The following is a 21,492-nucleotide window of genomic DNA, read 5'->3' as shown; positions in this document are numbered from 1 at the left end:
GGTGTCCCGGAGGGAGGATTACCCTATGGAGGGGTCTCTGGGGACACACCTCCGCCCACACCTGCCCCACCCCTTCCCGCAGGAGCTGGAGGAGGCGCGGAGCTGGGAGGGGGCCCGCGACGTGCGGCCGCTGGACGGGAACGTGCGGCACTGGACGGGACTCCTGCTGCCCGTGCGTGGGGAGAGCACGGGGGGCACGGGGGGCTGCGGGGAGTCCTGGGGAGCGGGGCCGGGGGGTCCCCTGCGCATGAGGAACATGCAGGCTTGAGGAGGGATGTGCCCCTGAGGGCATGGGAGGGACGGGGGTGACCCTTGGGACGGGGGCGGTGTCACGAGTGAGGGTCCCCCTTGGGACGGGGCGGTGTCACTGAGTGAGGGTCCCCCTTGGGACGGGGCGGTGTCACTGAGGTGAGGGTCCCCCTTGGACGGGGCGGTGTCACTGAGTGAGGGTCCCCCTTGGACGGGGCGGTGTCACTGAGTGAGGGTCCCCCTTGGACGGGGCGGTGTCACTGAGTGAGGGTCCCCTGCAGGACGGAACTGGGGACGGCCCCTCTGAGGACGCTGCAGGTCCTGGGCTGGGAACACTGAGTGGAGATTCCCCTCCTGAGGGGCTCGGGCTGGCACAGGGAGTTTCTATGAGGGGCACAGGGTATCAGGGCTGGACAGACCCCCCCCTCCCGCGATGGACGCTGCGGCAGAGGGGGCTGAGGTGCCCCCCATACCCCGGCAGAACAACCCCCATACACGCTGGCGCCTTCCGCTTCGAGCTGACCTTCTCCCCGAACCACCCGCATGAGCCGCCCCGCGCCACCCTCCGCACGCCCATCTACCACCCCAGCGTGGACCTCGAGGGCCGCGTGTGCCAGCCCCTCACCAGCCACGGGCACTGGGAGCCCGCCACCCGCGCCATCCAAGGTGGGCACGGCGGGGACAGGGGCACGGCGCAGGGGCTGGGCGCCCCCCTGACATCCCCCGTGCCCCTGCAGTGCTCCAGGACCTGCTGCTGCAGCTGGACAGCCCGGACCCCCGGCGGCTGCTGCGGCCCGACGTGGCCCGGGAGCTGCAGGAGCGCCCCGAGGAGTTCCTGCTCCGGGCGGAGGAGCACACCCGGCTCCACGCCGAGCCGCGCCCCTAGCCCCGCGCATAGGGCAGTAAATTCTCTGCATCACCTGCTCCGGCTCCGTGGGGCCTCACTGGGAGGGTGGGGGGCTCCGGGAGCCCTGGGGGATATGTCACCATCCTGGTGGCTGTGCCCCAACCTGGTGACAGTGCCCAGACACTGGGCAGAGACGAGGCCACCACCGCCTGGAAGCACGGCCTTTACTGCTGGGGGACAGAGCAGGGGACGAGGAGGGGGTGGCACATCTGGGGGGCTGTGGGGGACCCTCCCTCTCAGCGCTTCTTGGTCTTGACGAGCCCCTTGGCCACCAGGCAGCGGTAGAGCTCCTGCACGTACGTGTACACGCACTTGGCGTCGGGCACCGGCAGCCGCACCATGTCCTCCACCTCCAGCAGCGGGGCACAGCCCGCCCGCTCCCTGCGGCAAGGGACACGGCGGTCACCGGCGCCGCCCGGGGTGTCCGGGGGCACCGAGGGGCCGGCGCTGCGCTCACGCACTCGGCGGTGGCGAAGGCCAGGGCGAAGTTGTCCCGGCGGGCGCTGGGCTCCAGCGCGGCGAAGTCGAAGGCGTCGGGGAAGAAGCTGTGCAGGAGGGCGCAGAAAGCCAGGCCGCTGCCCCAGCTCCCCGAGAAGTTCTGCACGTCCACGTTCTGCGCAGACACGGGGGTCAGGCCACCCCCGGGCCCCCCGGACCCTCCCGCCGCCCCCCTCCGGTGCTCACCGGGTACCCGCGGTGTGCGGGCAGCGGCACCACTCCAGCAGCATCGTCTTGACCGTGGCGGCCCCCCCCCGAGCGCCGCAGGTGCGGGGCTGGGCCCTTGGCAGCCCTGGGGGGACCTGGCATGTGGGATCCCCACCCCACGGTCCCTCACAGGGACCCCAGCCCCTCCGTGACCCCCATTGCCCCGTGGCTCTGGGCCCCCAATGCCCCACGGTCGCACAGGCCCCCCTGCATCACCCCCCTACTGCTCTGTGGACCTCCATTCCTCCCTGTACCCCTCATTGCCCCATGCCCCCAATACCCCCTCTGTCCCAAACCCTCCCTCCCTGCCCCACGTCCCCCTGCACCACCACTGCCCCACAGAGCCCCAGTTCCCCAGTGACCCCATTGCCCAGAGCCCCCAACAGCCCCCCTGTCCCATGCCCCCCAATTTCCCCTGTCCCTCCCTTTGCCTTCCAGCACCCCCACTGCTCCACAGCTCATCCATCCCACTGTCCCTGGCTAACCTACAGCCCCCAAAAACTCCGGGTCCCCCATTCCCTCAATGCCCCTCCTGCCCCCGCGGGGCCAGGCCCCCTCACCCTCCGAACTTCTCCAGGATGGCGCTGCGCCCCTGTGCCCGGGTCCCCACTCGTGGCCGTCCCCCGGCCCCCTCCAGCCTCAGCCTCTGTCCCGCCGAGCCGGGGGCTGCCTTGTCCCGTGTCCCCCCCGCTGGAGCAGCCCTGCAGGCACACACGGGTGGGACAGCCATGAGCAGGGTGCTGTGGGGTGCCATCCCTGCCGTGGGGGACCGGGCTGCCACCCGTGGGGACACACCTCGAGCTGCCCCCCGTGTCCTCGGCGGTGCCAGCTGCAAGGAGAGAGGAGAGAGGGGTCAGAGCGCTGGAAGAGGGCACTGTGGGGCAGCAGTGACCCCAGGACACTCAGGTGCTGTTGCCCAAATGGCTCTTACCTGTGGGGGACACTGGGGATGCTGGGGACATAGGGGACGTAGGGGACGTGGGACATGTAGGGGACATGGGGGACGTAGGGGACATAGGGGACGTAGGGGACATGGGGGACGTGGGGCTGGTTGTCCCCTCTGGGGACGAGCAGGGAGGGAACTCAGGCCACAGCTCGTCGTCCTCGTCCTGAAGCCAAGAGGGTTCCTGTAAGGCACAGGCAGGGTGGCACTGCCAGCACGGTCAGTGTCACTCACACAATGTCCCTGGCACTGTCATGCTGGCCCTGGCACTCTCACCCTGCCCCAGTAAAGCCACCCCTGTCCCCATCCGTACCGCAGCTGCCCTCCCCACCTCCTCCTGCCCTGGCTGTGCCGCCGCCTCCCTCCCGACCCCTCCTCACCTGTCGGCGCTGGGAGCTGCCCGCTGCCGCCGGCGCCGCTTTTCCCTCGGTGCCCTCCTCGGTACCGCCCTCGGTGCCCCCTCCGGTGCCCCCGGCTGTCCCTGCCCCGGCATCGGCACCACCATCCCCAGCATCGCCCCCGGCACCCCGGGGCGCTTCTGCCCCGCCATCCCCGGCAGCCTCTCCCCCCGTACCCTCCCCTGAGTCTCCCGTGCCCTCCCCTGAGCCCCCCGTATCCTTCCCTTCACCCCCCGTGTCCCCCGCATCGCCCCCCGTGTCCCCCCCATCGCCCCCCGCTTCCTGAGCCTCCTCCCCAGCCCCGGGAATCGTCGCCTCCCCGCTGCCCTCCCCGGGCCCCGCGGCGGGGTCAGAGGGGGTGTCCCGGGTGGGGGTGCCGGCGGTCGGGGTGTCCGACGTGGGGGTGCCGGGGGTCGGGGTGCTCGCAGTGGGGGTGTCCTGGGTGGGGGTGCCGGGGGTCGGGGTGTCCTGGGTGGGGGTGCCGGGGGTCGGGGTGCTCGCAGTGGGGGTGTCCGAGGCGGGGGTGTCCGAGGTGAGGGTTGTCGAAATGGGGGTGTCCGAGGTGGGGGTTTCAGCGTCTCCCAGAGCCTCCATGTTGCTGCGGTCACTGCTGCAGGGGCACAGGGCTGTCACTGGGGTGCCCCCCGATGACGCCGTGAGCCTGCCCGTGCCCCCCATAGCCCCTCAGCCCGGCTAAGCCCCCTCCTGTCCCTGTCCCTGTCCCCATGCCCTCCCCCAGCCCTGCCACTCCCACGCTGTGCACTCCAGTTGTCCCTCTCCGGCCCCCCCGTGCCCCATCCCGGCACCCCAACAGCACAGCCCGGCCCCTCACGTCTTCCAGCAGCCCCCCGAGCCGCAAACCAACCCTCCCATTGCCCTCATGCCCCATGTCAGCCCCCCCGTGCCCCCTCCTGCCCCCCTGTCCCCTCCCGAGCGCCCAGATCCCATCCCGGCCCCGCCATGTCCCCCTCCCGGCCCCACATGTCTTCTCGCTGCCCTCCCGTTCCCACTGCCCATTCCCGGTCTCCCTAGCTGCCCTCCGGTGCTTCTCCCCGGTGCCCCCCAGCCCGCACCCTCCCGGCCGCTCCCGTAGCCCCGGTGCTCCCGGATCCCCCCGGAGCCCCCCGAGCCCCTCGGCCCGTACCCTGCGGCTGCTCCCGCTCCGCCGGCCCCGCTGCGCCCCGGCCCCCCCGCCCGGCGCTATTTTTACCCGGCGGGGGCAGGTGCCGCCTTCACTCACCGCCCACCCGCGGGGCACGCGTGGGGCCGGGCCGGACACCGGGCACGGCTGCGAAGGGGGAACGCGCCGACAGCCCCTCCCGGACAGCGGCGACACCGCACGGGGAGGGGACCGAACCGTGCCGTGCGACCCGGGGGGCACAGGGGACACGGACACCCTGGGCAGGGACAGGGAGACTTGGGGGTCACGGGCACACGGGCGAGGTGGGGAACATGGACATGCGGGGGTGGTCGGGGGACACAGCGGGGACATGGGGAGCGCGGGAGGAACAGACTCCCGGGGACAATGGGGGACAAAGACATGTGGGGACACAGGGCACACGGGGACAGCCCGAACAGCACGGCGGGACACAGGAGGACCCGGGGACACGAGGAACAGGGGACACCCAGGGAGGGACTCGAAGCCCCCCGGCCATGCCCGGGTGAGGTCCCGGCGATGGCCACGCCCTCCCCGGCCTGGACACGCCCCCTTGCCGTGACCCCGCCCCCTGCGGGGCAAAGGCCGGGCCGAGCGCGCGCTCCGCCGCTCCCCTCCCGCCGCTCGACCGCGGCCGCCGCCACGCCCCTTCCGCGGAACCAATCAGCGACAGAGGCGCACCCCTGGTCCCGCCTCCTCCTGCACGCGATTGGCCGGTGCCGGCGGTGGGGCGGGGCCGCTGCGCGGGTGGGCGGAAGCGCGGCGCCCACGTGGTTCCTGCAGGAGCCGCCGCCGGGTCCCGAACCGAGCGGGACCGTGCGGGTCCAGCGGGGCGCATCCAGCGGGGTCGGGCCCAGAGGGACCGTGATCGGGACCGGGACCGAGCGGGGCCGGTACTGGCCGCCATGGATCCGCTGCGGGCTCAGCAGCTGGCGGCCGAGCTGGAGGTTGAGATGATGGCCGACATGTACAACCGGTGAGGCCCGCCGGGAGAGAGCACTGGCGGCGCTGGGATACCGGGGGTGTCAGTGGCTTGGGGGACGCTAGCGGGTGTCAGAGGCACTGGGGGACCCTGGGGCTGTAGGGGAGACAGCCGGGAAATGGGGAGGGGAACCGGAGATGCCTGAGGATGGGGACGGCGAGGGGTCCTAGGGGTGCCCGAGTGGCGATGACGGGGGATGCTGGGCTGGTTGGGGTGCAGGGGCCGGGGTCCCGCTGGGTGATGATGTGGGTGCAGGAGGTGTTGGGGTGCAAGGGCTGGGGGCGCCGGGGATGGCGATAACGGGGGGTGCTGAGGTGCGGGGCTGGGTGCCGGGGTGGCGATGGCGGGGCACAGGAGATGTTGGGGTGCGGGGTCGGGGTGTGCTGGGCTGCGGGCCCGGGTCCCGGCCGGCGCGGGGCTCAGGCGCGGTGCGCTCCGTGCAGGATGACCCAGGCGTGCCACCGCAAGTGCGTCCCACCGTTCTACAAGGAGTCGGAGCTGTCCAAAGGGGAATGCGTGTGCCTGGACCGCTGCGTGGCCAAGTACCTGGAGGTGCACGAGCGGATGGGCAAGAAGCTGACGGAGCTGTCGCTGCAGGACGAGGAGCTGCTCAAGCGCATGCAGCAGGGCAGCGGCACCGCCTGAGCCCCCACCCATCACCAAATAAACCTGGGCGTCTGCTGCGCTCCCCTCGCCCCCAAACCCACCCTGTGGCCGTCTGTTGGGGTACGTGGTGCCCGTGGTTGCTGCTGGGAGCCCCCCTTGTTGTCCCCAGCTGCCACGTGCTGTGTCCTTGTGGGGGGTACCCCTGGGTGCCCCCCCCGGCTGGGCCCAGCCCGTGTAATCCCCCGGATTAGGCAGAGCTGGGCTGAGCCCCTTGTAATCCCCAGTGGGGTGGGACAGGGCTCAGCCCCTCCCTGTCTGTCTGTGCTGGGGGTCACCAGAGGGGACAGCAGGGGGCCCTGCACAGGGACACAGCCCTCGAGGGGCAGGGCACAGGGACACCCCCAGAACACCCAGCCCTGTTTGAGGATACACAGATGGGACCACGTGGGGACAACCCAGGGACACCTCTGCCTAGGCAAGGACCATGTGGGGACAGCCAGAGACCACGGGGAGGGGGCATGGGGACAGTCCCACATACGGGGACACGAGCACACCCACGTGGGGACAGTGTGCACACACACAGACACCCCACACACCCCTGGGGACACCTGGAGGGGATGAGGGACCGGGAGACACGGACACCTAGCGAGTTACACCTGCTGAGGGACACCCCACGCTGTGTGAGGGACACCCACCGAGGGGCAGGATGTGACACACACCCAGAGGGGGTGGGCGCTGTCCCTGTGCCCGCAGCCCGGCAGCGTGTGCTCTATCCGTGTGCCTGCGGGAAGTGGGTCAGGCAGTGCAGGGCGCGGGGGTGGCTCTGCTCTGCGCCCGCGGCTCCCGTGACACCCGCCAGCACTGCCCGGGGTGCGGGGTGGCGCCGTCACGGCAGCCTGCGTGTCACCGGCCCCGCGGTGGGGTGTGTGTCCTGCAGGGGGTGTCCGTCCGTCCGTCCGTCCGTCCCCCCCGCAGCGCCCTGCACGCCTCGCTGCCCTGCCACCCGCCGCTCCCATCAATATTTCAGGAGCGGCAGGCGGTGACCTGGATCGACAGTGGCCCACCCACAGCAGCCAGGCCCCGCTCTCCCAAAATAAGACCATTTTTAATAAATAATTTCCCATCTTTTGGTTCCTGTTGGGGGTTTTTCCCGCTCAGGATGGGAGGGGACCCCCTTCTGCATCCTGCGGCCCCCCCCCCCCCGCCGGCTGTTCCCCACAGTTCTTGAGGCCTCCCCTGGGGAGAAGGGGGGCGCTGTTGCCCCGAGGAGCCGGGACCCCCGAGGGGGGCTCAGAGTCGGGGCAGGATTAGAGCCAGGAGGGGCAGGAGGGCGGGGGCCCGGCGGGGCGCGGCGGCGGCCATGGGGGCGCAGGGGTCGTGGGGGCAGCTGGCGTCCTCGGGGGGCCCGCGGGAGTCACGGGACGGGGGCGGCGGCCGGGGCTGGGGTCCCCGCAGGTCGTGGGGGGGCAGCCCGTCGCGGTAGAAGGCGGAGGGCGGCGCGGCCGGGAGGGTGCCGGGGCGTCCCAGCGCCCGCCCCGGGGTGCCCATCACCGCCACCCCGTTGCTGCCGTTGCCGTCTTCCATCTCCTCGTCGTCGTCGTCGTCGTCGTCCTCGGGGCAGGCGTCGAAGTCGCGGGGGCGCAGGTGGCGCAGGTCGGTGCCGCGGCGCTGAGGGGGGCTCGCGCACGGCACGGGCGAGCTGGAGACGCGCGTGCGCCGGAACCAGGCCCAGAGCGGGCGCGCGCGGCAGTCGCAGGCCCAGGGGTTGGCGTTGAGGCGCAGGAACTGCAGCGAGGGCAGCGCGGCCAGCGGGTCCCCGGGCAGGGCCACCAGGCTGTTGTTGAACAGGTAGAGGATGGTGAGGCGCGCCAGCCCGCCGAAGGCGCGGCGGTGGATGGCTGCCAGCCGGTTGGCGTGCAGCAGCAGGCGGTCCAGGCTCGAGAGCCCGCGGAAGACGCCCTCGGACAGCGCCCGCAGCCGGTTGCCGTGCAGGAAGAGGTGGCTCAGGTTGGCCAGGTCGGCAAAGAGATCGTCCTGCGGGGAACGGGAGAGGGGTGGGTGTGGGGTGAGGGCTCACTGTGCTGCTCTGTGGCCCTGCCTGGTGGGCATCGGCTGCAGAGACACTGGTGTGTGCCCCACAGAGCCCTGCCATGGGGCCCAGTCCTGCCAGCATTGCCCATCGCCCTTTCCTGTGTCCCTGCTCTGTAAGCATCGTGCAAGACCTTGTCCTATGTCGCTGCCATGCTGGTGTTACCCACGGTCCTGCCCCACGGCCTTCACCCTGCTCCCTCAGCATCTCCTGCCCCGCATTATGGCCGTGCCAGCACCAGCCTTGTCCCACATCCTGTCTTCATGGCTTGTCACCATCACCCTGCCCAGTCCCACCTCTGTGCCCCGCTGCTCACCCACCTGGAGGTAGAGCAGCCCGTTCTCCTGCAGGTAGAGGTACTGGAGGCTGCGGAGGCCGCGGAAGATGCCGCTGGGCAGGTTGGCCAGCCGGCACCGGTACAGGTGCAGGGCCTGGAGGCGGTGGAGGCCGTGGAAGGTGTCGGGGGCCAGGACGCGGAGGTGCGGGTTGTCACCCAGGTCGAGCTCCTCCAGGGCGGGCAGGTGGCGGAAGGTGCCCGGCTGGATGGAGGAGATGTTGTTGGAGTAGAGCCAGAGGGTGACGGTGCTGGGCCCGAAGGTGCCCGCCCGCAGCGCCCCGATGACGTTGTTCTGCAGGAAGAGGCGGCGGGCGCCGGGCGGGAGCCCCGCGGGCACCGAGGAGAAGTTGTTGGCCTGGCAGCTGACGGTGGGCGGCGAGACGTAGCAGGTGCAGAGCGCGGGGCAGGCGGGAGCCCCGCCGGGCACCCACACCAGCGCCGCCAGCAGCAGCAGGGCCGCCGGGCGCCCGCCTGAGGGCACAGCGGGGCGTCAGCGCGGGGCACCCGCGTCCCCGACCCCCGCGCCGCCACCGCCCGCCCCCCGCCGCCCCCCGGAGCCCGCAGAGCCGTGCCCTCCCCGGGCCGTGCCCACCAGGAACATCCCGGGGCCACGGACGGCTCTGGGAGCCCCCAGGGGCCGTGCCCACCCCATCCTTAGGGAGAGTCCCAAGGTCCTGATCCTGGGCACCCCAAGGAGGCCCCCAGGACTGAACCCACCCTTAGGGCCGTGGTTACCCAGGAGAACCCCAAGGTCATGACAACCCCATAGGGCTGGGCACTCTTAGAAGCCCTCCAAAGCCACGCCAGCTCCATAGGGCCACGGTTCCCCAGGAGAATGCCAAGGTCATCACCACCCTGTAGGGCTGGACACCCCGAGGCAGGGGACTGTGCCCACCCACAGGGCCACGGCCCCCAGGAGGCCCCTGAGGGCCATGTCTCCCCCCCAGGGACCCCCCAAGGCCATGCCCACCCACAGCCATGGCCCCGAGAAGATCCTTAGGACCACAGAGCCCTAGAGAATCCCAAGGTCATGACGCCCCATAGCACTGAGCGCCCCTTGCAGCCCCCAGACCCACATCAGCCCATAGGACCGTGATCTCCAGAGATCTCCCCAGGGCAGTGCTGCTGCACAGCACCAAGGCTGGGCACCCCAAAACGTGGCCGTCCACCTGCGACCTTCTGGGGCTGCCCCTGCCACTGGGGCCACGCTCCCCAGGGACTCCCAAAGCTCCCTGACCCCCCCTGCCGTGCCCACATTCCCGCAGGACCGTGCCCGCCCCACGGTCCACCGGAACCCCTCACGGGGTCACGGACCCCTGGGACCCCCCTCACCCCACTCTGGGGGGGGGTCCGAGCCCCCTCCCCAAACGGGGCGGTGCCACGTGCGCGCGTGCCGCGGCCACGTGTGGGGCGGGGCACGCGTGGGCGCGGGCTGACGACACGCGCCGCCGCTCCGGGTGTTCAGCATCCCCCCCTTTCCCCCCCCCCCCACCCGTGTCCATCCCCCCCTCAGGCTGCAACCCGAGAGCTTCATCCATAATTCAGCCCGGCGGCCTGGATCCACGCCCGGGGATGCGTGGATGCGCCCAGTCGCCGCTACCGGGGGAGGGGAGAGGAAGGAGGGGGGCGGTGGGACCCTCCGGTGCACCGGAGGTCACACCGGAGATGCACCGAGGGGTCCCGCCGCCCCCTTCCCTCCCTTCCCCTCTGCCGGTGCTCCGCGAGCTGGGGGGGGTGCCCACCCCCCAGCCACCCACGGAGGCGTCCGGCGCATCTGCTCAGCGCCGCCCCCCTCCCCCGGCGCCCCGTGCCGGCGTGCGCCCCCCACCCGCGTCCCATCTGTCACTCCCCCACGCCGCGGGCTGACTCAGTTGGGAGCTGAAGTCACCGGTTCTCAGCTTCCCCCCCCGGGTGCCAACCCCCCCCCACCCCGGTAGTTGCGGGTACCCCACGGACCCGCGGCACCCACCCGCGGCGTGACCCGGGCGCTCCCGGCTCCCCGCCGTGCCACTCGGGGAACCGCGGGGCGTCTCCGCGCCGCGCTGGGGGTCCGGGGGTGGCACCGCGTACCCCGTGAGTCGCGGGGCACACCCCGCTGGGCATCGTGGGGTACCCACACTCCGCGCTGGGGCTCTCGGGGTGCCACCGGGTACCCCGTGGATCGTGGAGCGCCAGCAGCCGGGCTGTGCACGCCGGTGCTGCACAGGGCGTGCCGGGGTTCGTGGGGCACCCCCACGGTGCCCCGGGATGGCAGCGGGTACCCACGTGTCACGGGGCACTGCCACGCCGGGCTGGGGGTCCCGGGCCGGCACCGGCCCCTCCGCGGGTCGGGAGACAGCCACACCTCGGGCTGGGCTGGCAGCAGCGCCTCGTGGGTCGGGGGCACCCTCGCGCCGGGGGTCGCGGGGGGACTCAGCCTGGGGTGCCCCGGGACTGCGCCCCCGCGCCGGGCCGCGCCTTCGGGGCGGCCGCGGGGTCGCCGCGCACCGGGGGCTCCCCGCTCACCCCGGGGCGCCCGCACCCCGAGCGCCGCGGGGCGCCCCGAGCCGGGACCGAGGTCTCCGGGGGGCACCCCCGGGTCCGCCCGACCCCCGCGGGACCCCGCCCGACCCCGCGCCTACCTGGGGGCAGGTCCCGAGCCGTGGGGGGCCGCATGGCGGGGCGGCCGCTCAGGCGCTGCCCACCCGCGGGGTCATGGCCGGTGCCGGGGGGGGCCGCTCGCCCCCTTCGCCCCCGCCGCGCCGCCGGGAGCAGCAGCCGCCGCCGCCCCGGGGCATGGCACGGGTGGGCTCGGGCTCGGGCACGGGTGGGCTCGGCGCGGCGCTGCCCGCGGCTCCGTGGGGCTGAGCCCTCCCCGCGCCGCGCCTTATCCCGGGGCGGCCGCTCCGCCCCCCTCGCCGGCCCCGCCGTTTAACCCTTCCCGGGCTGGCCCGCCCCAGGCGGGACAGGGGTGGGCACAGGGACTCCCGGCGGGGACAGCGGGGACAGGAGGGACAGCAGGGACAGGGGGGGACGCGCTGCGGGCGCCCGCGGGGGCCACGCCCTGCGGGACTCAGGAGGGGAACCCCAACGGGGACACGGGGTGTGATGCGCTCCCCCCACGGGGAAAGGGCGCGGGGGAGCGTGGGCAGCTGTGACCGCGGGACACGGAGGGTGGTCTCCGTCCATCCGTCCGTCCGTCTGTCCGTCCGTCCCTCCCTCTGTCCCACGATTCCCGGCCCGGCGCCGGGCTTTGGTGCCCCCGTGGACGGCGGGACCCGGCGGGGGCTGTCCCCGGGGCGGGTGCGGCGGGACCGGGAGCCCCGCACCCAGCGAGCCGCCGGGAGGGCGCGGGGGGCGGTGTCCGCACCCACGCGGGACCGCGGCGCTGTTCGCGGTGCCGGACCGGCGCTGTCCGTGGTGCCGCCGCGGCGGTGCCGGCCCGGGGCCGAGCGGGTGGCGGCGGTGCGGGACGCGCGGGCCCCGCGGCGGTGCCGCGCGTGGGGGGACACGCGTGGCCGCGCGGGCTGCGGCGGCACCGGCACCGGCTGGCACCGGCGCGTGTTTGCGGCGCCGTCTCCGGCGAGCGAAATGCCACAAGCTGGTGCGGCGGCAGCCGTGGGAGGGGGCGTGGGCGGCGCGGGGCTGAGTCAGGGGCCGCCATCCGCTCCCCCCGCCCGTGCCCCCGGCCCGGTGCCGAGCCCCCGGCCGGACAGCGCCGGTCTGGAACCGGGACGGGGAGCCCGTCCGGGGGGGCTGCTCTGGGTGCTGGAGCTGGGACACGGTGGGCAGGGAGGGGATGGACGGATGGACGGACGGACGGTGGAGGATGGATGGATGGAAGGAGGGGACAGATGGGTGGACAGAGAGGTGGAGGATGGATTGATGGACAGGTGGACATAAGGAGAGGAGGACAGATGGACAGACATGCACGGAGAACATCTGGAGTTTGGGTGGACGAATGGAGAGATGGGTGAAGGATGGGGAGGACAGACAGATGGACAGGTGGAGGGAAGGGCAGGTAACGGGCAGGTGGATGGTTGTGGGACAGATGGGTGGGATGGATGGAGTTGTGATTGGAGGGGGACAGATGAACAGGTGACAGACAGACCGATGATGGACAGATGGATGGGTGACAGACAGATGGATGGGTGATGGACAGATGGACGGGTGATGAACAGACAGAAGGGCAGCTGGCAGAGCAGATGAGAGGCTGCAGCAGTGGGGACAGGTGGGGACAGACCGGGTGCCTGCAAGCACTGGTGGATGGACAGAGGGACAGAGGAGAGGATGTGGAGGAGAGGGTGACAGGAGGGACAGCAGTGTCCTGGGCGGGGCGAAGGCAGGGGGTGGGGGACCAGGGACAGCCAGGGGACACAGCACAGCGCGGCGGGGCGGCATGGGCATGGCTCTGGGATGGCACAGCGGGAGGGGCCCAGGATGGCCCAAGGGTGGCCCTGGGGTGTCCGGGAATGGCCCGAGGGGTGACCCAAGCATCACTGAGAACCGGCCCGAGAGTGAGCAGCAGGGCGAGCCGAGGGTGGCGCCGCCGGGAGCGCACCTTGGGGGCGGCAGGTGAGCTGCCACACCTGCACACGCCGAGGGGCGCGCGGGCGGCGCCGGGGACGGGCTCCGTGCCGGGCCGGCCCCTCCTGGGCGGACCCGCGGGTGCCGGGGCCGCTGCACCGAGGCCGCCTCCCGCGCCCCCCCAACCGCGGGCCCGGGGGCGGGGCCCGGCCAGGCCCGGCAGCTCCGCTCTGCTCCGCCCGCGGTGAGGGGCCGCGGCACCGGGGGCACCGGGAGCGCCGGGAGCGCCGGGAGCGCCGGGCGGGGAGAGCCCGGTCCCCTCCCCGCCGGGCCGGGCGGGAGGCGGGTGAGCGGCGCGGGGATGCGGCGGGAGGAGCCGGAGGGGCCCGGATGGACACGGAGCGGCGGCGGGAGGGGGTTGTGACCGGGACGGGAGGATGCGGAAGGACCGAGGGCCTTGGCCCCGTGGCCTGCGGGACTGGGCTCGGCGCGGGCGCGGTGCGGGTGCCCGGGGTGCCCGGAGTGTCCAGGGTGTCCGGGGTGTCCGGGGCGGTGTCGGGGTACGCGTGGCGGAGCCGCCTCGGCCCCGGGGCCGTTGGGAGGCTCGGGGGGCCGGCACGGCCGAGCCGCACGGCTGCCCACTCCCGGGACACGCGTGTGTCCCCCCGCCACACGAGTGCGGGCAGATCCCCGCGGCCGGGGCTGCTCCGCTCCGGGGGCCGCGGGCAGTGCCCGCCCCGGGACACCGCGTCCCGCCGGGGCAGCGGGGCGGGGAGGGGCGCCCAGCCCTTGGGCAGCCCCCAGGGGTCCTGTGACACCCCCTGCCCCTTCACGGCCCGGGGGGAGCTTGGGGGACACGGCAGGGACAACGGGGACAGAGCCACTGATGCTGACCCGAGCTGGAGCCTCCTGCTCCCTCGTGGAGGGCTCACCAGTGCAGGGGGCCTCTCACCAGTATGGGGGAGCTCTCACCAGTATGGGGGGGTCACTGCTGAGGGACACACCCGTGTGGCTGGCAGGGACAGCGTGTCCAGGACACCCCAGCGAGGCCCAGTGGCTGGCACCCATAGTGAGTGGCTCGGGGTGCCCCCCACATGTCAGGGAGCCCCAGTGCCCCCCAGCTGCTGTCACAGCCCCTGCCTGTGCTATTTTTAACCACCTGAGTGGCTAAGCACAGCGCAGGTCCCCCCGGGCCCCCCCGCCCCGGCTCTGTGCAGGTTAATCTTTAGCTGCTGGTCACTGTAATGAGGCTCATTACCCTCATTACCGCGGGACAGCCACAGGCCCTGGGCAGTGACACGGGGACAGGGGCAGCAGAGCCAGGCTCTGTGTGGCTGAGGGAGCTGGGGCTGACGTGGCCTCGGTGCCTTTGGCACCCGGCTGTGGGTCACAGGAGAGTCCCAGCTGCTTTGTGGGGTGACCTGTGGTCAGCCCCAGCACGGTGACAGCCCCAGTGCAGTGCAGTGCTTGGGGCAGCAGCGTCCCCAGGAGACCTGTCACGGTCCTCAGCAGTGTGAGGGGATCCCTGGGGACATGACAGGATCCCCCAGGGGGTGGCAGGGTTCCAGAGGTGTGACAGTGTCCCCGAGGGCTGTGCCAGGGTCCCCAAGGGAGGGTCTCAGGGGCTGTGCTGGCGCCCTGGGGGTGTGTCACTGTCCCCTGCAGCGTGCCTGCGTCCCTGTGCCAGCATCTCCAGGGATTGTCCCAGATTCCCAAGCACTGTGCCAGGCCCTAGGGGGGAGGGTGTGTTGGTGTCCCTGAGGGGGTGCCAATGTCCCCAGGGGCTGTGCCAGCATCACTAGGAAGAGTGCCAGTTTCCCAAGGGCCGTGCCAGGTCCCCAGCAGGGTGCTGGTGTCCCTGGGGTGAGCTGTGTTGTTGTGGCGTCCCCAGTGCTCACACCAGGGTGCCCAGCGGTGTGCCAGTGTCCCTGTGGCTGTGCCAGGACCTGGGCCAGGCTGGCTCGGGGCCAGAGGGACAGCACAGGGGGCTCCTGGCACAGCGAGGGGACCGAGCCCCCATCGGGAGGCCCGAGGTGCTATCAGGGGGCCCGAGGCACTATCGGGGACCGGCAGCCTGGGGGACCCGAGTGTGCTCCCAAGAGATTATGGGGGAGTCACTGGGGTGGGGAGGTGTGACCCAGCCATGCTGCCGGGGGTCAGGCTGCAGGGCAGCGGTGAAGGTGACAGTGACAGCAGCAGGGCCTGGCCTCATGCAGGTGGGTGAGGGGTGCAGGACAGGAGTCAGCAGGCACGGTGCAGGTGTGCACACCTGCAAACCTGTGTGAGTGCCTGTGAACAGCTGTTTGTGCTTACAATTGTGTGTGCCCATAAATCTGTGTGTGCCCCTGCAAACCTGTGAGTGCCTGTGAACAGCTGTGTGTGTGTGCCCATAAATCTGTGTGTGCCCCTGCAAACCTGTGTGTGTGCCCATAAATCTATGTGTGTGTCTGTCAATGGCCATGTGCCACATGTCACCAGCTGTCCCCACATGTGCAAGCCCTGGCTGCTGCAGGCCCTGCCCTGCACCCCGGCACATGGGGGGACACTGGTGCCAGCCGCTGTGGCCAGGGACAAGGGGCAGAGCTGGGGTGACAGTGCCCTATGCCCATGTGCCCCTGTGCACCCCGGTGTCCCCGTGCCCCGGTGGGTGCCAGCACGGCGTGACACCTGCCCTTTGTGACCCCCAGGTTTGGTGAAGACGCCCCAGGCTGGTGCCAGGCCCGTGGGTGCCTGGGCAGGTGCCATGGCAGGGGGAGCAGGGCTGGCCAAGCGCCTGGGGACGCTCCTGTCGGGGCTGCTGGAGTGCGGCGCCTTCTGCGGCATCATCTTCGGCTGGGCCTCCCTCGTCTTCGTCCTCAAGGACCTGGGCTACTTCGAGGGGCTGTGCCAGCCCTCCGCCACCCCCGGCCCCAACCTCACCCTGGGGTCTGGTATGGACCCCCCCCCGTGTCCCTATGGTCCCCTGACTCGTGACCCCGCTGTCCCAATGCCCCGAGCTGTCCCATGTCCCCACTGTGCCTGTGTCTTTGCTGTCTGCGGTGTCCTGATGCCCTGCAGTGCTCTGTGTCCCCGCTGTCCCCACGCCCATGTGCCTGCTGTCCCCCAGTCCACGTCTCCACTACCATCACGTCCGTGGTGTCCCCACATGCCCGGTGTCCCCTGCATCTCCGCTGACCCGTGTCCCCGGGTGCCTGCGTCCCCACACCCGTGGTATTCCCGGTGTCCCCATGCCCCTGTCTCCGTGTCCCCATGCCCCACTTGTGGCCGTTCCCAGACTGCAGTGGGCAGGATGAGCAGTTCTCCCTGGTCTTCACCATCGGCTCCTTCATGAACAACTTCATGACCTTCCCCATGGGTGTCGTCTTCGACCGCTTCGGCACCACGGCCGCACGCCTCATCGCCATGTGAGTGATGGGGGACACGGGGGACACGGCTGGGGCTGCCGGGAATGGGGGTCATTGGAGTGGGGGAGGGGAATCTCCTTTGATTCCTGTCCCCACATGTCACCGCTGTCCCCTTTAGCTCCCTCTACACTGGCGGGACGCTGCTCGTCGCCTTCTCCACACCAGGTGAGATCCTGTGGCCAGGGTGTCCCAGCCCTGGGGGGACCTCTTTGGTAACCCCTGTCCCCACTGACCCCTGTGTCCCCACTGACCCCTGTGTCCCCAGAGCTGGCGGTGCTGCTCTTCCCGGCCATGTCCATGCTGTCGGTGGGTGGCATCCTCCTCATCCTCACCAACATGCAGGTGGGTTCCCCCTGCACCCTGACACCCATATGGTGGTGGGACACCTGTCCAACACCCACCCTGTGTGGCACATGAGGGCTCTGATGGCACACAGGGGTCTCTCGGTGCCAGGTGGGGAACCTGTTCGGGAACTACCGCTCCATCATCATCACCCTCTACAACGGGGCCTTCGACTCCTCCTCCGCCATCTTCCTCATCGTCAAGGTGGGTGTGAGGGACGTGGCAGTGGTGGCAGGGGAGGGCAGAGCTGGGAACAGCTGGGTCACATCCACGGACACATTGGGGACACAGTCTGGGACACACTGAGTCACATATGGGGACACACCTAAGGCTTGAGCAGGTGGCCGCTGGCAGCCTGTCCCTGTCCCTGACTCCGTCCTTGTCCCCAGCTGCTGTACGAGCAGGGGCTGTCCCTGCGGGCCATGTTCCTGTTCCTGGCAGCCTGCAGTGCCTGGCACCTCCTGCGCACCCTCTTCCTGATGCCACGCAGCCGCATCCCCTACCCGCTGCCCCCCGACTACGACTACGGGTATGGGGGTGCCTGTGCCCCGCCTCTGGGGGCTCTGGGGAGAAGGGGATGGTCCCACCCGGGGCTGGGTGCCACCCTGCGGGCAGCGGGTCCTGTCCCCTGGGCAGGTCCAGCCCCGGCAGGTGGGCACGAGGTGACACAGGCGCTGCCGCAGGCTGCAGTGCCGGGGCCGTTCCCGCTCCTACCGAGCCCACAAGGACAAGCAAACGCCGGGAGAGGCCGGACCCGAGGAGACACCCCTGGAACCCCCCATAGCTCGAGGTGCCGGAGTGGGGATCTGCTCGCTGGGGTGGGGCTTATATTTGGGGAGGGGCTTGAGTGGGTGGGCGTGAGCACAGCTGGATGTGGGCTGCCTACGTAATTAAGGAGTGTCACCTGGGGGTGTGGCTGTGCATGGCCGGGTTGGAGGGAACAATGCGTATGCAAATAGATGGGTGTGGCCTTCTGATGGGTGGGCGTGGCTGTTGATGGGTGCGGCTGGAGGACAGCAAGGATATGCAAATGAGGGAGTGCTGGGTGTGGCAGTGTGTGGGCGTGGTCAAAGGGTGGCCACGGTGACATATCTGAATGGGCAGGGTCATACCCTGGCCGTGAGGCCCCAGTGGGTGGCCGGGACAAGGTGTGGGTGTGACCTGGGGGGTGTGACCTGGGGTGTGTCTGTACGTGCCCGACCCTGACGCCTGCACAGGTGGGGACACCCCTGGGACGCCGTTCTGGGCCTGCGCCTGCTCTTGGCTGTTCGCCTGGCACGTGGCCTGGCTCTCGGTGATGCAGCTGCGCCATTACCTGTTCATCGGCACCCTCAATCCGCAGCTGGAGCACCTGGCGCACGGGGACCACGCCCTGGGTATGGCACGGCGGCGGGGGGACACGGCAGGGACCCCCGGGCTGGCCCTGCCGCCTGACGCTGTCCCCCCACAGTGAGCACATACACCAACGCCTTCGCCTGCACCCAGCTCTGCGGGGTGCTCTGCGCCCCCTGGAACGGCCTCATCCTCGACCGGCACAAGCGGGGAAAGGGCGCCCGCCCCGAGGGTAACTGAGCCCCCAGCCCATGCCCGCGGGTGATTGACCCCCACGGCCCTTCACCCCACGCAGAACCCCTCCCTGACCCACACTAGGGGGGTAACACCCCTCCCAGTCCTGTCCTGTGCTCCCTGTCCCCTGTGTCCTCATTGCTGCCACCACCACGTGCCCGAGCCCGCGGTCCCTGGGGGCGGTGTCCCCATGGCGTGACCCCCCTGCCCACAGGGACGCTGGCCGCGCTGGCAGACCTGCGCTCGGCGGTGCTGTCGCTGGCGGTGACGGTGGCGCTGTGCCTGCTGTTCTCCGTGCTGGCCGCCGTGCCTGTCCTGCCCGCCCAGTTCGGCACCTTCGTGCTGCAGGTCATCAGCCGCTCCTTCCTGTACGGCGGCAACGCCGCTTTCCTGGCCATCGCGTGAGTGACTGGGGACAGCCTCGGGGGGCGCAGGGCTCAGCGGGACAGGGCATGGTGGCACTGTCGTTGTGGGTGTGGCAGGGGACAGCCAGGGCGGCACGGTCAGCATGCGGTGGGAGGGGATGGCGGTGGCACTGGAAGGTGGCAGGGGATGGCAGTGGCGCTGGAGGGTGGCAGGTGACACAGTGGAGGTGTCAGGGCTCAGGAGGGTGCCAGAGTAGGGGTGCCAGGAGGTGCCCATTGGTGACATGGGTGCCTGGCAGGTTTCCCCCGCAGCATTTCGGGAAGCTCTACGGGTTGGCCATGGCACTGTCGGCGCTGGTGGCCCTGCTGCAGTACCCCTGTGTCGCCCTGGTGCAGGGGCCGCTCCAGGGGGACCCCTTCTATGTGAGTGTGCCCCCAGAGTGAGGGCTGGGGGGCTGCTCCACGGGGAAATGGGGTCCTGCTCTGGGAGGGAAGGGGGCTTGCCAGATGGGGAAATGGGGGTCTCAGCCCTTGGGACAATGGGGATCCTGGTCCTGCCCATATGAAAATGGGGTCCTGCCACATGGGGAAATGGGGATGCTGCCCCGGGAGGGATGGAGTCCTTCCCCCAGGAATGGTGGGGTCTTATGCCATGAGAAATGGGGTTCCTGCACCAGAGAGGGATGGGTGTCCTGCTCCTGGGGAAATGGAGGTGCTGCCACAAGGGTCCTGGCCTAACACAGGGGATGGGGGACGGCCCCCCAGACCCCTGCCCTGACACTCTTCCCCTCTGCAGATGAACTTGGGGCTCATCACCGTGGTGCTGGTGGCTTTTGTCAGCCCCGTGGTGGTGGCCCGCGAGTGCCAGCGGCGAGCCAAGGAGCTGGGCATGGCTGGCACCCCCCTGGCAGCGCCCCCCAGCACTGAGATCCACGCCGAGACCCCGCACTGAGCCCCACGCCCAAACACCATTTTTGTACCGGCCTGGGGGCGCTATGCCAGCGGGGTGGGGATAATAAACATCACTGCCCCCTCTGCTCACTGTGCTGCCCCTCGAACCCCCAGCCCCGTCCCCAGGCCCCTGGTGCACACAGACACGGCTCAGGGCTTCTCTGCTTTACTGGGAAAGGAACTGGGCTGCCATGGCAGCGCCGGGGGCTCAGTACTGGCAGATGAAAGGACGCAGCTCGAAGCAGAAGTGGCTTCGCCAGAGCCCATCTGGGGACAAGGACAGTGTCAGGGCCATGGCTGGTTCCCAGGGCCCCTCAGTACCATGCAACCACTTCCAGTGCCCCCTCTACCCCCCACCCTTGCCTCCTCCAGTGCCCTGTGCTCGCCTCCCCACAGTGCCCTCCCAATGTCCCTCCAATGCCCCAGCAGCCTGTGCTCCCCTCCCCAGCACCCCCCAAGCCTGGACACGGTGGCTGGGTGAGCTTACCTCGGACGCTGAGGGTGGTGCAGGTGGTGACGATGTGGAAGGGGTGAGTGGGCGCCCAGTTTGCGTAGTTCCAGGGGCTGGAGTCCTCCCAGTAGGACTCCCACTGCCCTGCCTGCTGTGCTAACACCTCAGTCCCCAGGGAGAGCCCCCACCACCCTCCCCAGCCTCTCAACCCCAAAAACCAGCAACCAGCAGCCAGCCCCTCACGCCTCAAAACCCAGCCTCGAGCCCCAGGCTCGTCCCACACAAAGCAGCCCCAGCCCCTCACCCCCCAAAGCAGCTCCCAGCACCCCTTGGCAGCCCCTTGTCCCCAGAGTGCCCTCACCCTGCAGCTGGTGACAGCTCCAATCCAGGGTGCGATGATGATGCGGTAGGTTTGTGCCAGTTTCTGCAGCTCCTGGTTGCGGGCAGCGCTGTGCACGGAGGCCAGCCGGCCCCGGTACACGTCCTGGCAGTAGCGCTGTGGGACGGGCACGGGCTGGCACCAGGCACTCACCTGTGCCCACGGGCACCTCCCAGCCGTGCTGCCGTGGCACGGGCATGGCCTGGCATCCCGGAGCACCCCCTGTGCCCACGTCCCCTCACCTGGGCGCCCGAGTAGGTGCGCAGCTTCGTCACCACGGCGTAGTACAGCTGGGTGGTGTCACCAGCGGGGACCCCCTGGGGCTGCCGGGGGGCTGCGGGCACAGCTGGGGGAGGGTCGGTACTGGGGGGGGCTCCCTCTGCCACCCACCGCCAGCCCCAGGCATGTGGCACCGGCGGTGTGGGCATGGCACTGGGGTGGCAGGGACTGAGGGTGTCCCCAGATGTCCCTGGGGGCGGGCAGGGGTGTGGGGGACACTCACCATGGTGGCTGGCAGGGACAGTGCCCAGCAGGGCAAGAGCGAGCAGCAGGCACGGCCACATGGCAGTGGGACACGCAGGGACACGCAGGGACAGCACCAGCACCCTCTGGAGATGCCACAGCCCTGTCACCCTATCACCCTGCACCACAGTCCAGAGCCCCTCTGCCACCCTTGGTAACAATCTGTTCTCTCTGTGGCCCTTCTGCCATCCCCCATGTCCCCACTGTCCTACTGCCACCCTCAGTTCCACCTTGTGTCCCTCACCCCATCCTGCCCCTCTGTGCCCCATCATCCCCTGTGCCACTTCCATGTACTCCCGGAATCCCAGAGACCCCCGTGTCCCCCAACACCCTTGTCGCAGCCTCAGGGATGCCCACCCCTGGTCCCCTCCCCAGCAGCCAGGGGCTGAGCCCACTCCCATGTCCTCCTCCATGTCCCTGTCCCTATCCCTGCTCCTCACCTGGGGTCTGGGGGGCCCTGCCCGTTGTCCCCTTTATAGGGGGCACAAAGCCACATGTCACCACCACAGCCTTGCGCCACCCAGCCTGGCCCTGGGGACACCATGGGGACATTGGGGTGGCACTGGGGGGAAGGGAGTCCTTGGCCCCCAGGGAGGGGGGGCTGCAGGTTGGGGGGTGCCAAGGCAGAGGGTGG

General features: G+C 70.7%; 6 protein-coding genes across 6 annotated transcripts; 3 read left to right on the top strand and 3 right to left on the bottom strand.

Moving 5' to 3' along the window:
• Nucleotides 1-25: 25 nt before the first annotated feature.
• LOC134419923 (ubiquitin-conjugating enzyme E2-18 kDa-like) lies at nucleotides 26-1,135 on the top strand. Its single transcript, XM_063159522.1, has 3 exons — nucleotides 26-172; nucleotides 531-915; nucleotides 987-1,135. Exons 1-3 carry the CDS (start codon nucleotides 26-28, stop codon nucleotides 1,133-1,135), a joined length of 681 nt encoding a protein of 226 aa, XP_063015592.1.
• A 171-nt stretch (nucleotides 1,136-1,306) lies between these two features.
• On the bottom strand, nucleotides 1,307-4,882 carry SMTNL1 (smoothelin like 1). Its single transcript, XM_063159521.1, has 8 exons — nucleotides 4,443-4,882; nucleotides 3,185-3,812; nucleotides 2,793-2,988; nucleotides 2,657-2,690; nucleotides 2,422-2,562; nucleotides 1,841-1,946; nucleotides 1,618-1,769; nucleotides 1,307-1,537 (listed from the first exon to the last, which is right to left on the bottom strand). Exons 1-8 carry the CDS (start codon nucleotides 4,742-4,744, stop codon nucleotides 1,393-1,395), a joined length of 1,704 nt encoding a protein of 567 aa, XP_063015591.1. The 5' UTR covers nucleotides 4,745-4,882; the 3' UTR covers nucleotides 1,307-1,392.
• Nucleotides 4,883-5,117: 235 nt separating this feature from the next.
• TIMM10 (translocase of inner mitochondrial membrane 10) lies at nucleotides 5,118-6,042 on the top strand. Its single transcript, XM_063158371.1, has 2 exons — nucleotides 5,118-5,334; nucleotides 5,784-6,042. The coding sequence occupies exons 1-2, from the start codon at nucleotides 5,264-5,266 to the stop codon at nucleotides 5,983-5,985; spliced, it is 273 nt and encodes a 90-aa protein (XP_063014441.1). The 5' UTR covers nucleotides 5,118-5,263; the 3' UTR covers nucleotides 5,986-6,042.
• Nucleotides 6,043-7,032: 990 nt separating this feature from the next.
• Nucleotides 7,033-11,091, bottom strand: RTN4RL2 (reticulon 4 receptor like 2). The gene is made up of 3 exons (XM_063158370.1): nucleotides 10,994-11,091; nucleotides 8,356-8,843; nucleotides 7,033-7,980 (listed from the first exon to the last, which is right to left on the bottom strand). The coding sequence occupies exons 1-3, from the start codon at nucleotides 11,025-11,027 to the stop codon at nucleotides 7,237-7,239; spliced, it is 1,266 nt and encodes a 421-aa protein (XP_063014440.1). The 5' UTR covers nucleotides 11,028-11,091; the 3' UTR covers nucleotides 7,033-7,236.
• A 1,701-nt stretch (nucleotides 11,092-12,792) lies between these two features.
• Nucleotides 12,793-19,592, top strand: SLC43A3 (solute carrier family 43 member 3). Its single transcript, XM_063158369.1, has 13 exons — nucleotides 12,793-12,926; nucleotides 15,566-15,808; nucleotides 16,153-16,282; nucleotides 16,401-16,447; nucleotides 16,548-16,624; nucleotides 16,736-16,828; nucleotides 17,014-17,153; nucleotides 17,308-17,414; nucleotides 17,842-18,000; nucleotides 18,075-18,188; nucleotides 18,405-18,591; nucleotides 18,855-18,978; nucleotides 19,352-19,592. Exons 1-13 carry the CDS (start codon nucleotides 12,824-12,826, stop codon nucleotides 19,505-19,507), a joined length of 1,680 nt encoding a protein of 559 aa, XP_063014439.1. The 5' UTR covers nucleotides 12,793-12,823; the 3' UTR covers nucleotides 19,508-19,592.
• Nucleotides 19,593-19,714: 122 nt separating this feature from the next.
• Nucleotides 19,715-20,957, bottom strand: LOC134419921 (bone marrow proteoglycan-like). Its single transcript, XM_063159520.1, has 5 exons — nucleotides 20,839-20,957; nucleotides 20,579-20,682; nucleotides 20,262-20,453; nucleotides 19,994-20,108; nucleotides 19,715-19,773 (listed from the first exon to the last, which is right to left on the bottom strand). The coding sequence occupies exons 1-5, from the start codon at nucleotides 20,897-20,899 to the stop codon at nucleotides 19,715-19,717; spliced, it is 531 nt and encodes a 176-aa protein (XP_063015590.1). The 5' UTR covers nucleotides 20,900-20,957.
• Between the last annotated feature and the right edge of the window lie 535 nt (nucleotides 20,958-21,492).

The sequence above is a fragment of the Melospiza melodia genome, chromosome 6 (assembly GCF_035770615.1).
Source record: "Melospiza melodia melodia isolate bMelMel2 chromosome 6, bMelMel2.pri, whole genome shotgun sequence".
NCBI lineage: Eukaryota > Metazoa > Chordata > Aves > Passeriformes > Passerellidae > Melospiza > Melospiza melodia.
This window is presented reverse-complemented; position numbering and strand designations above follow the sequence as displayed.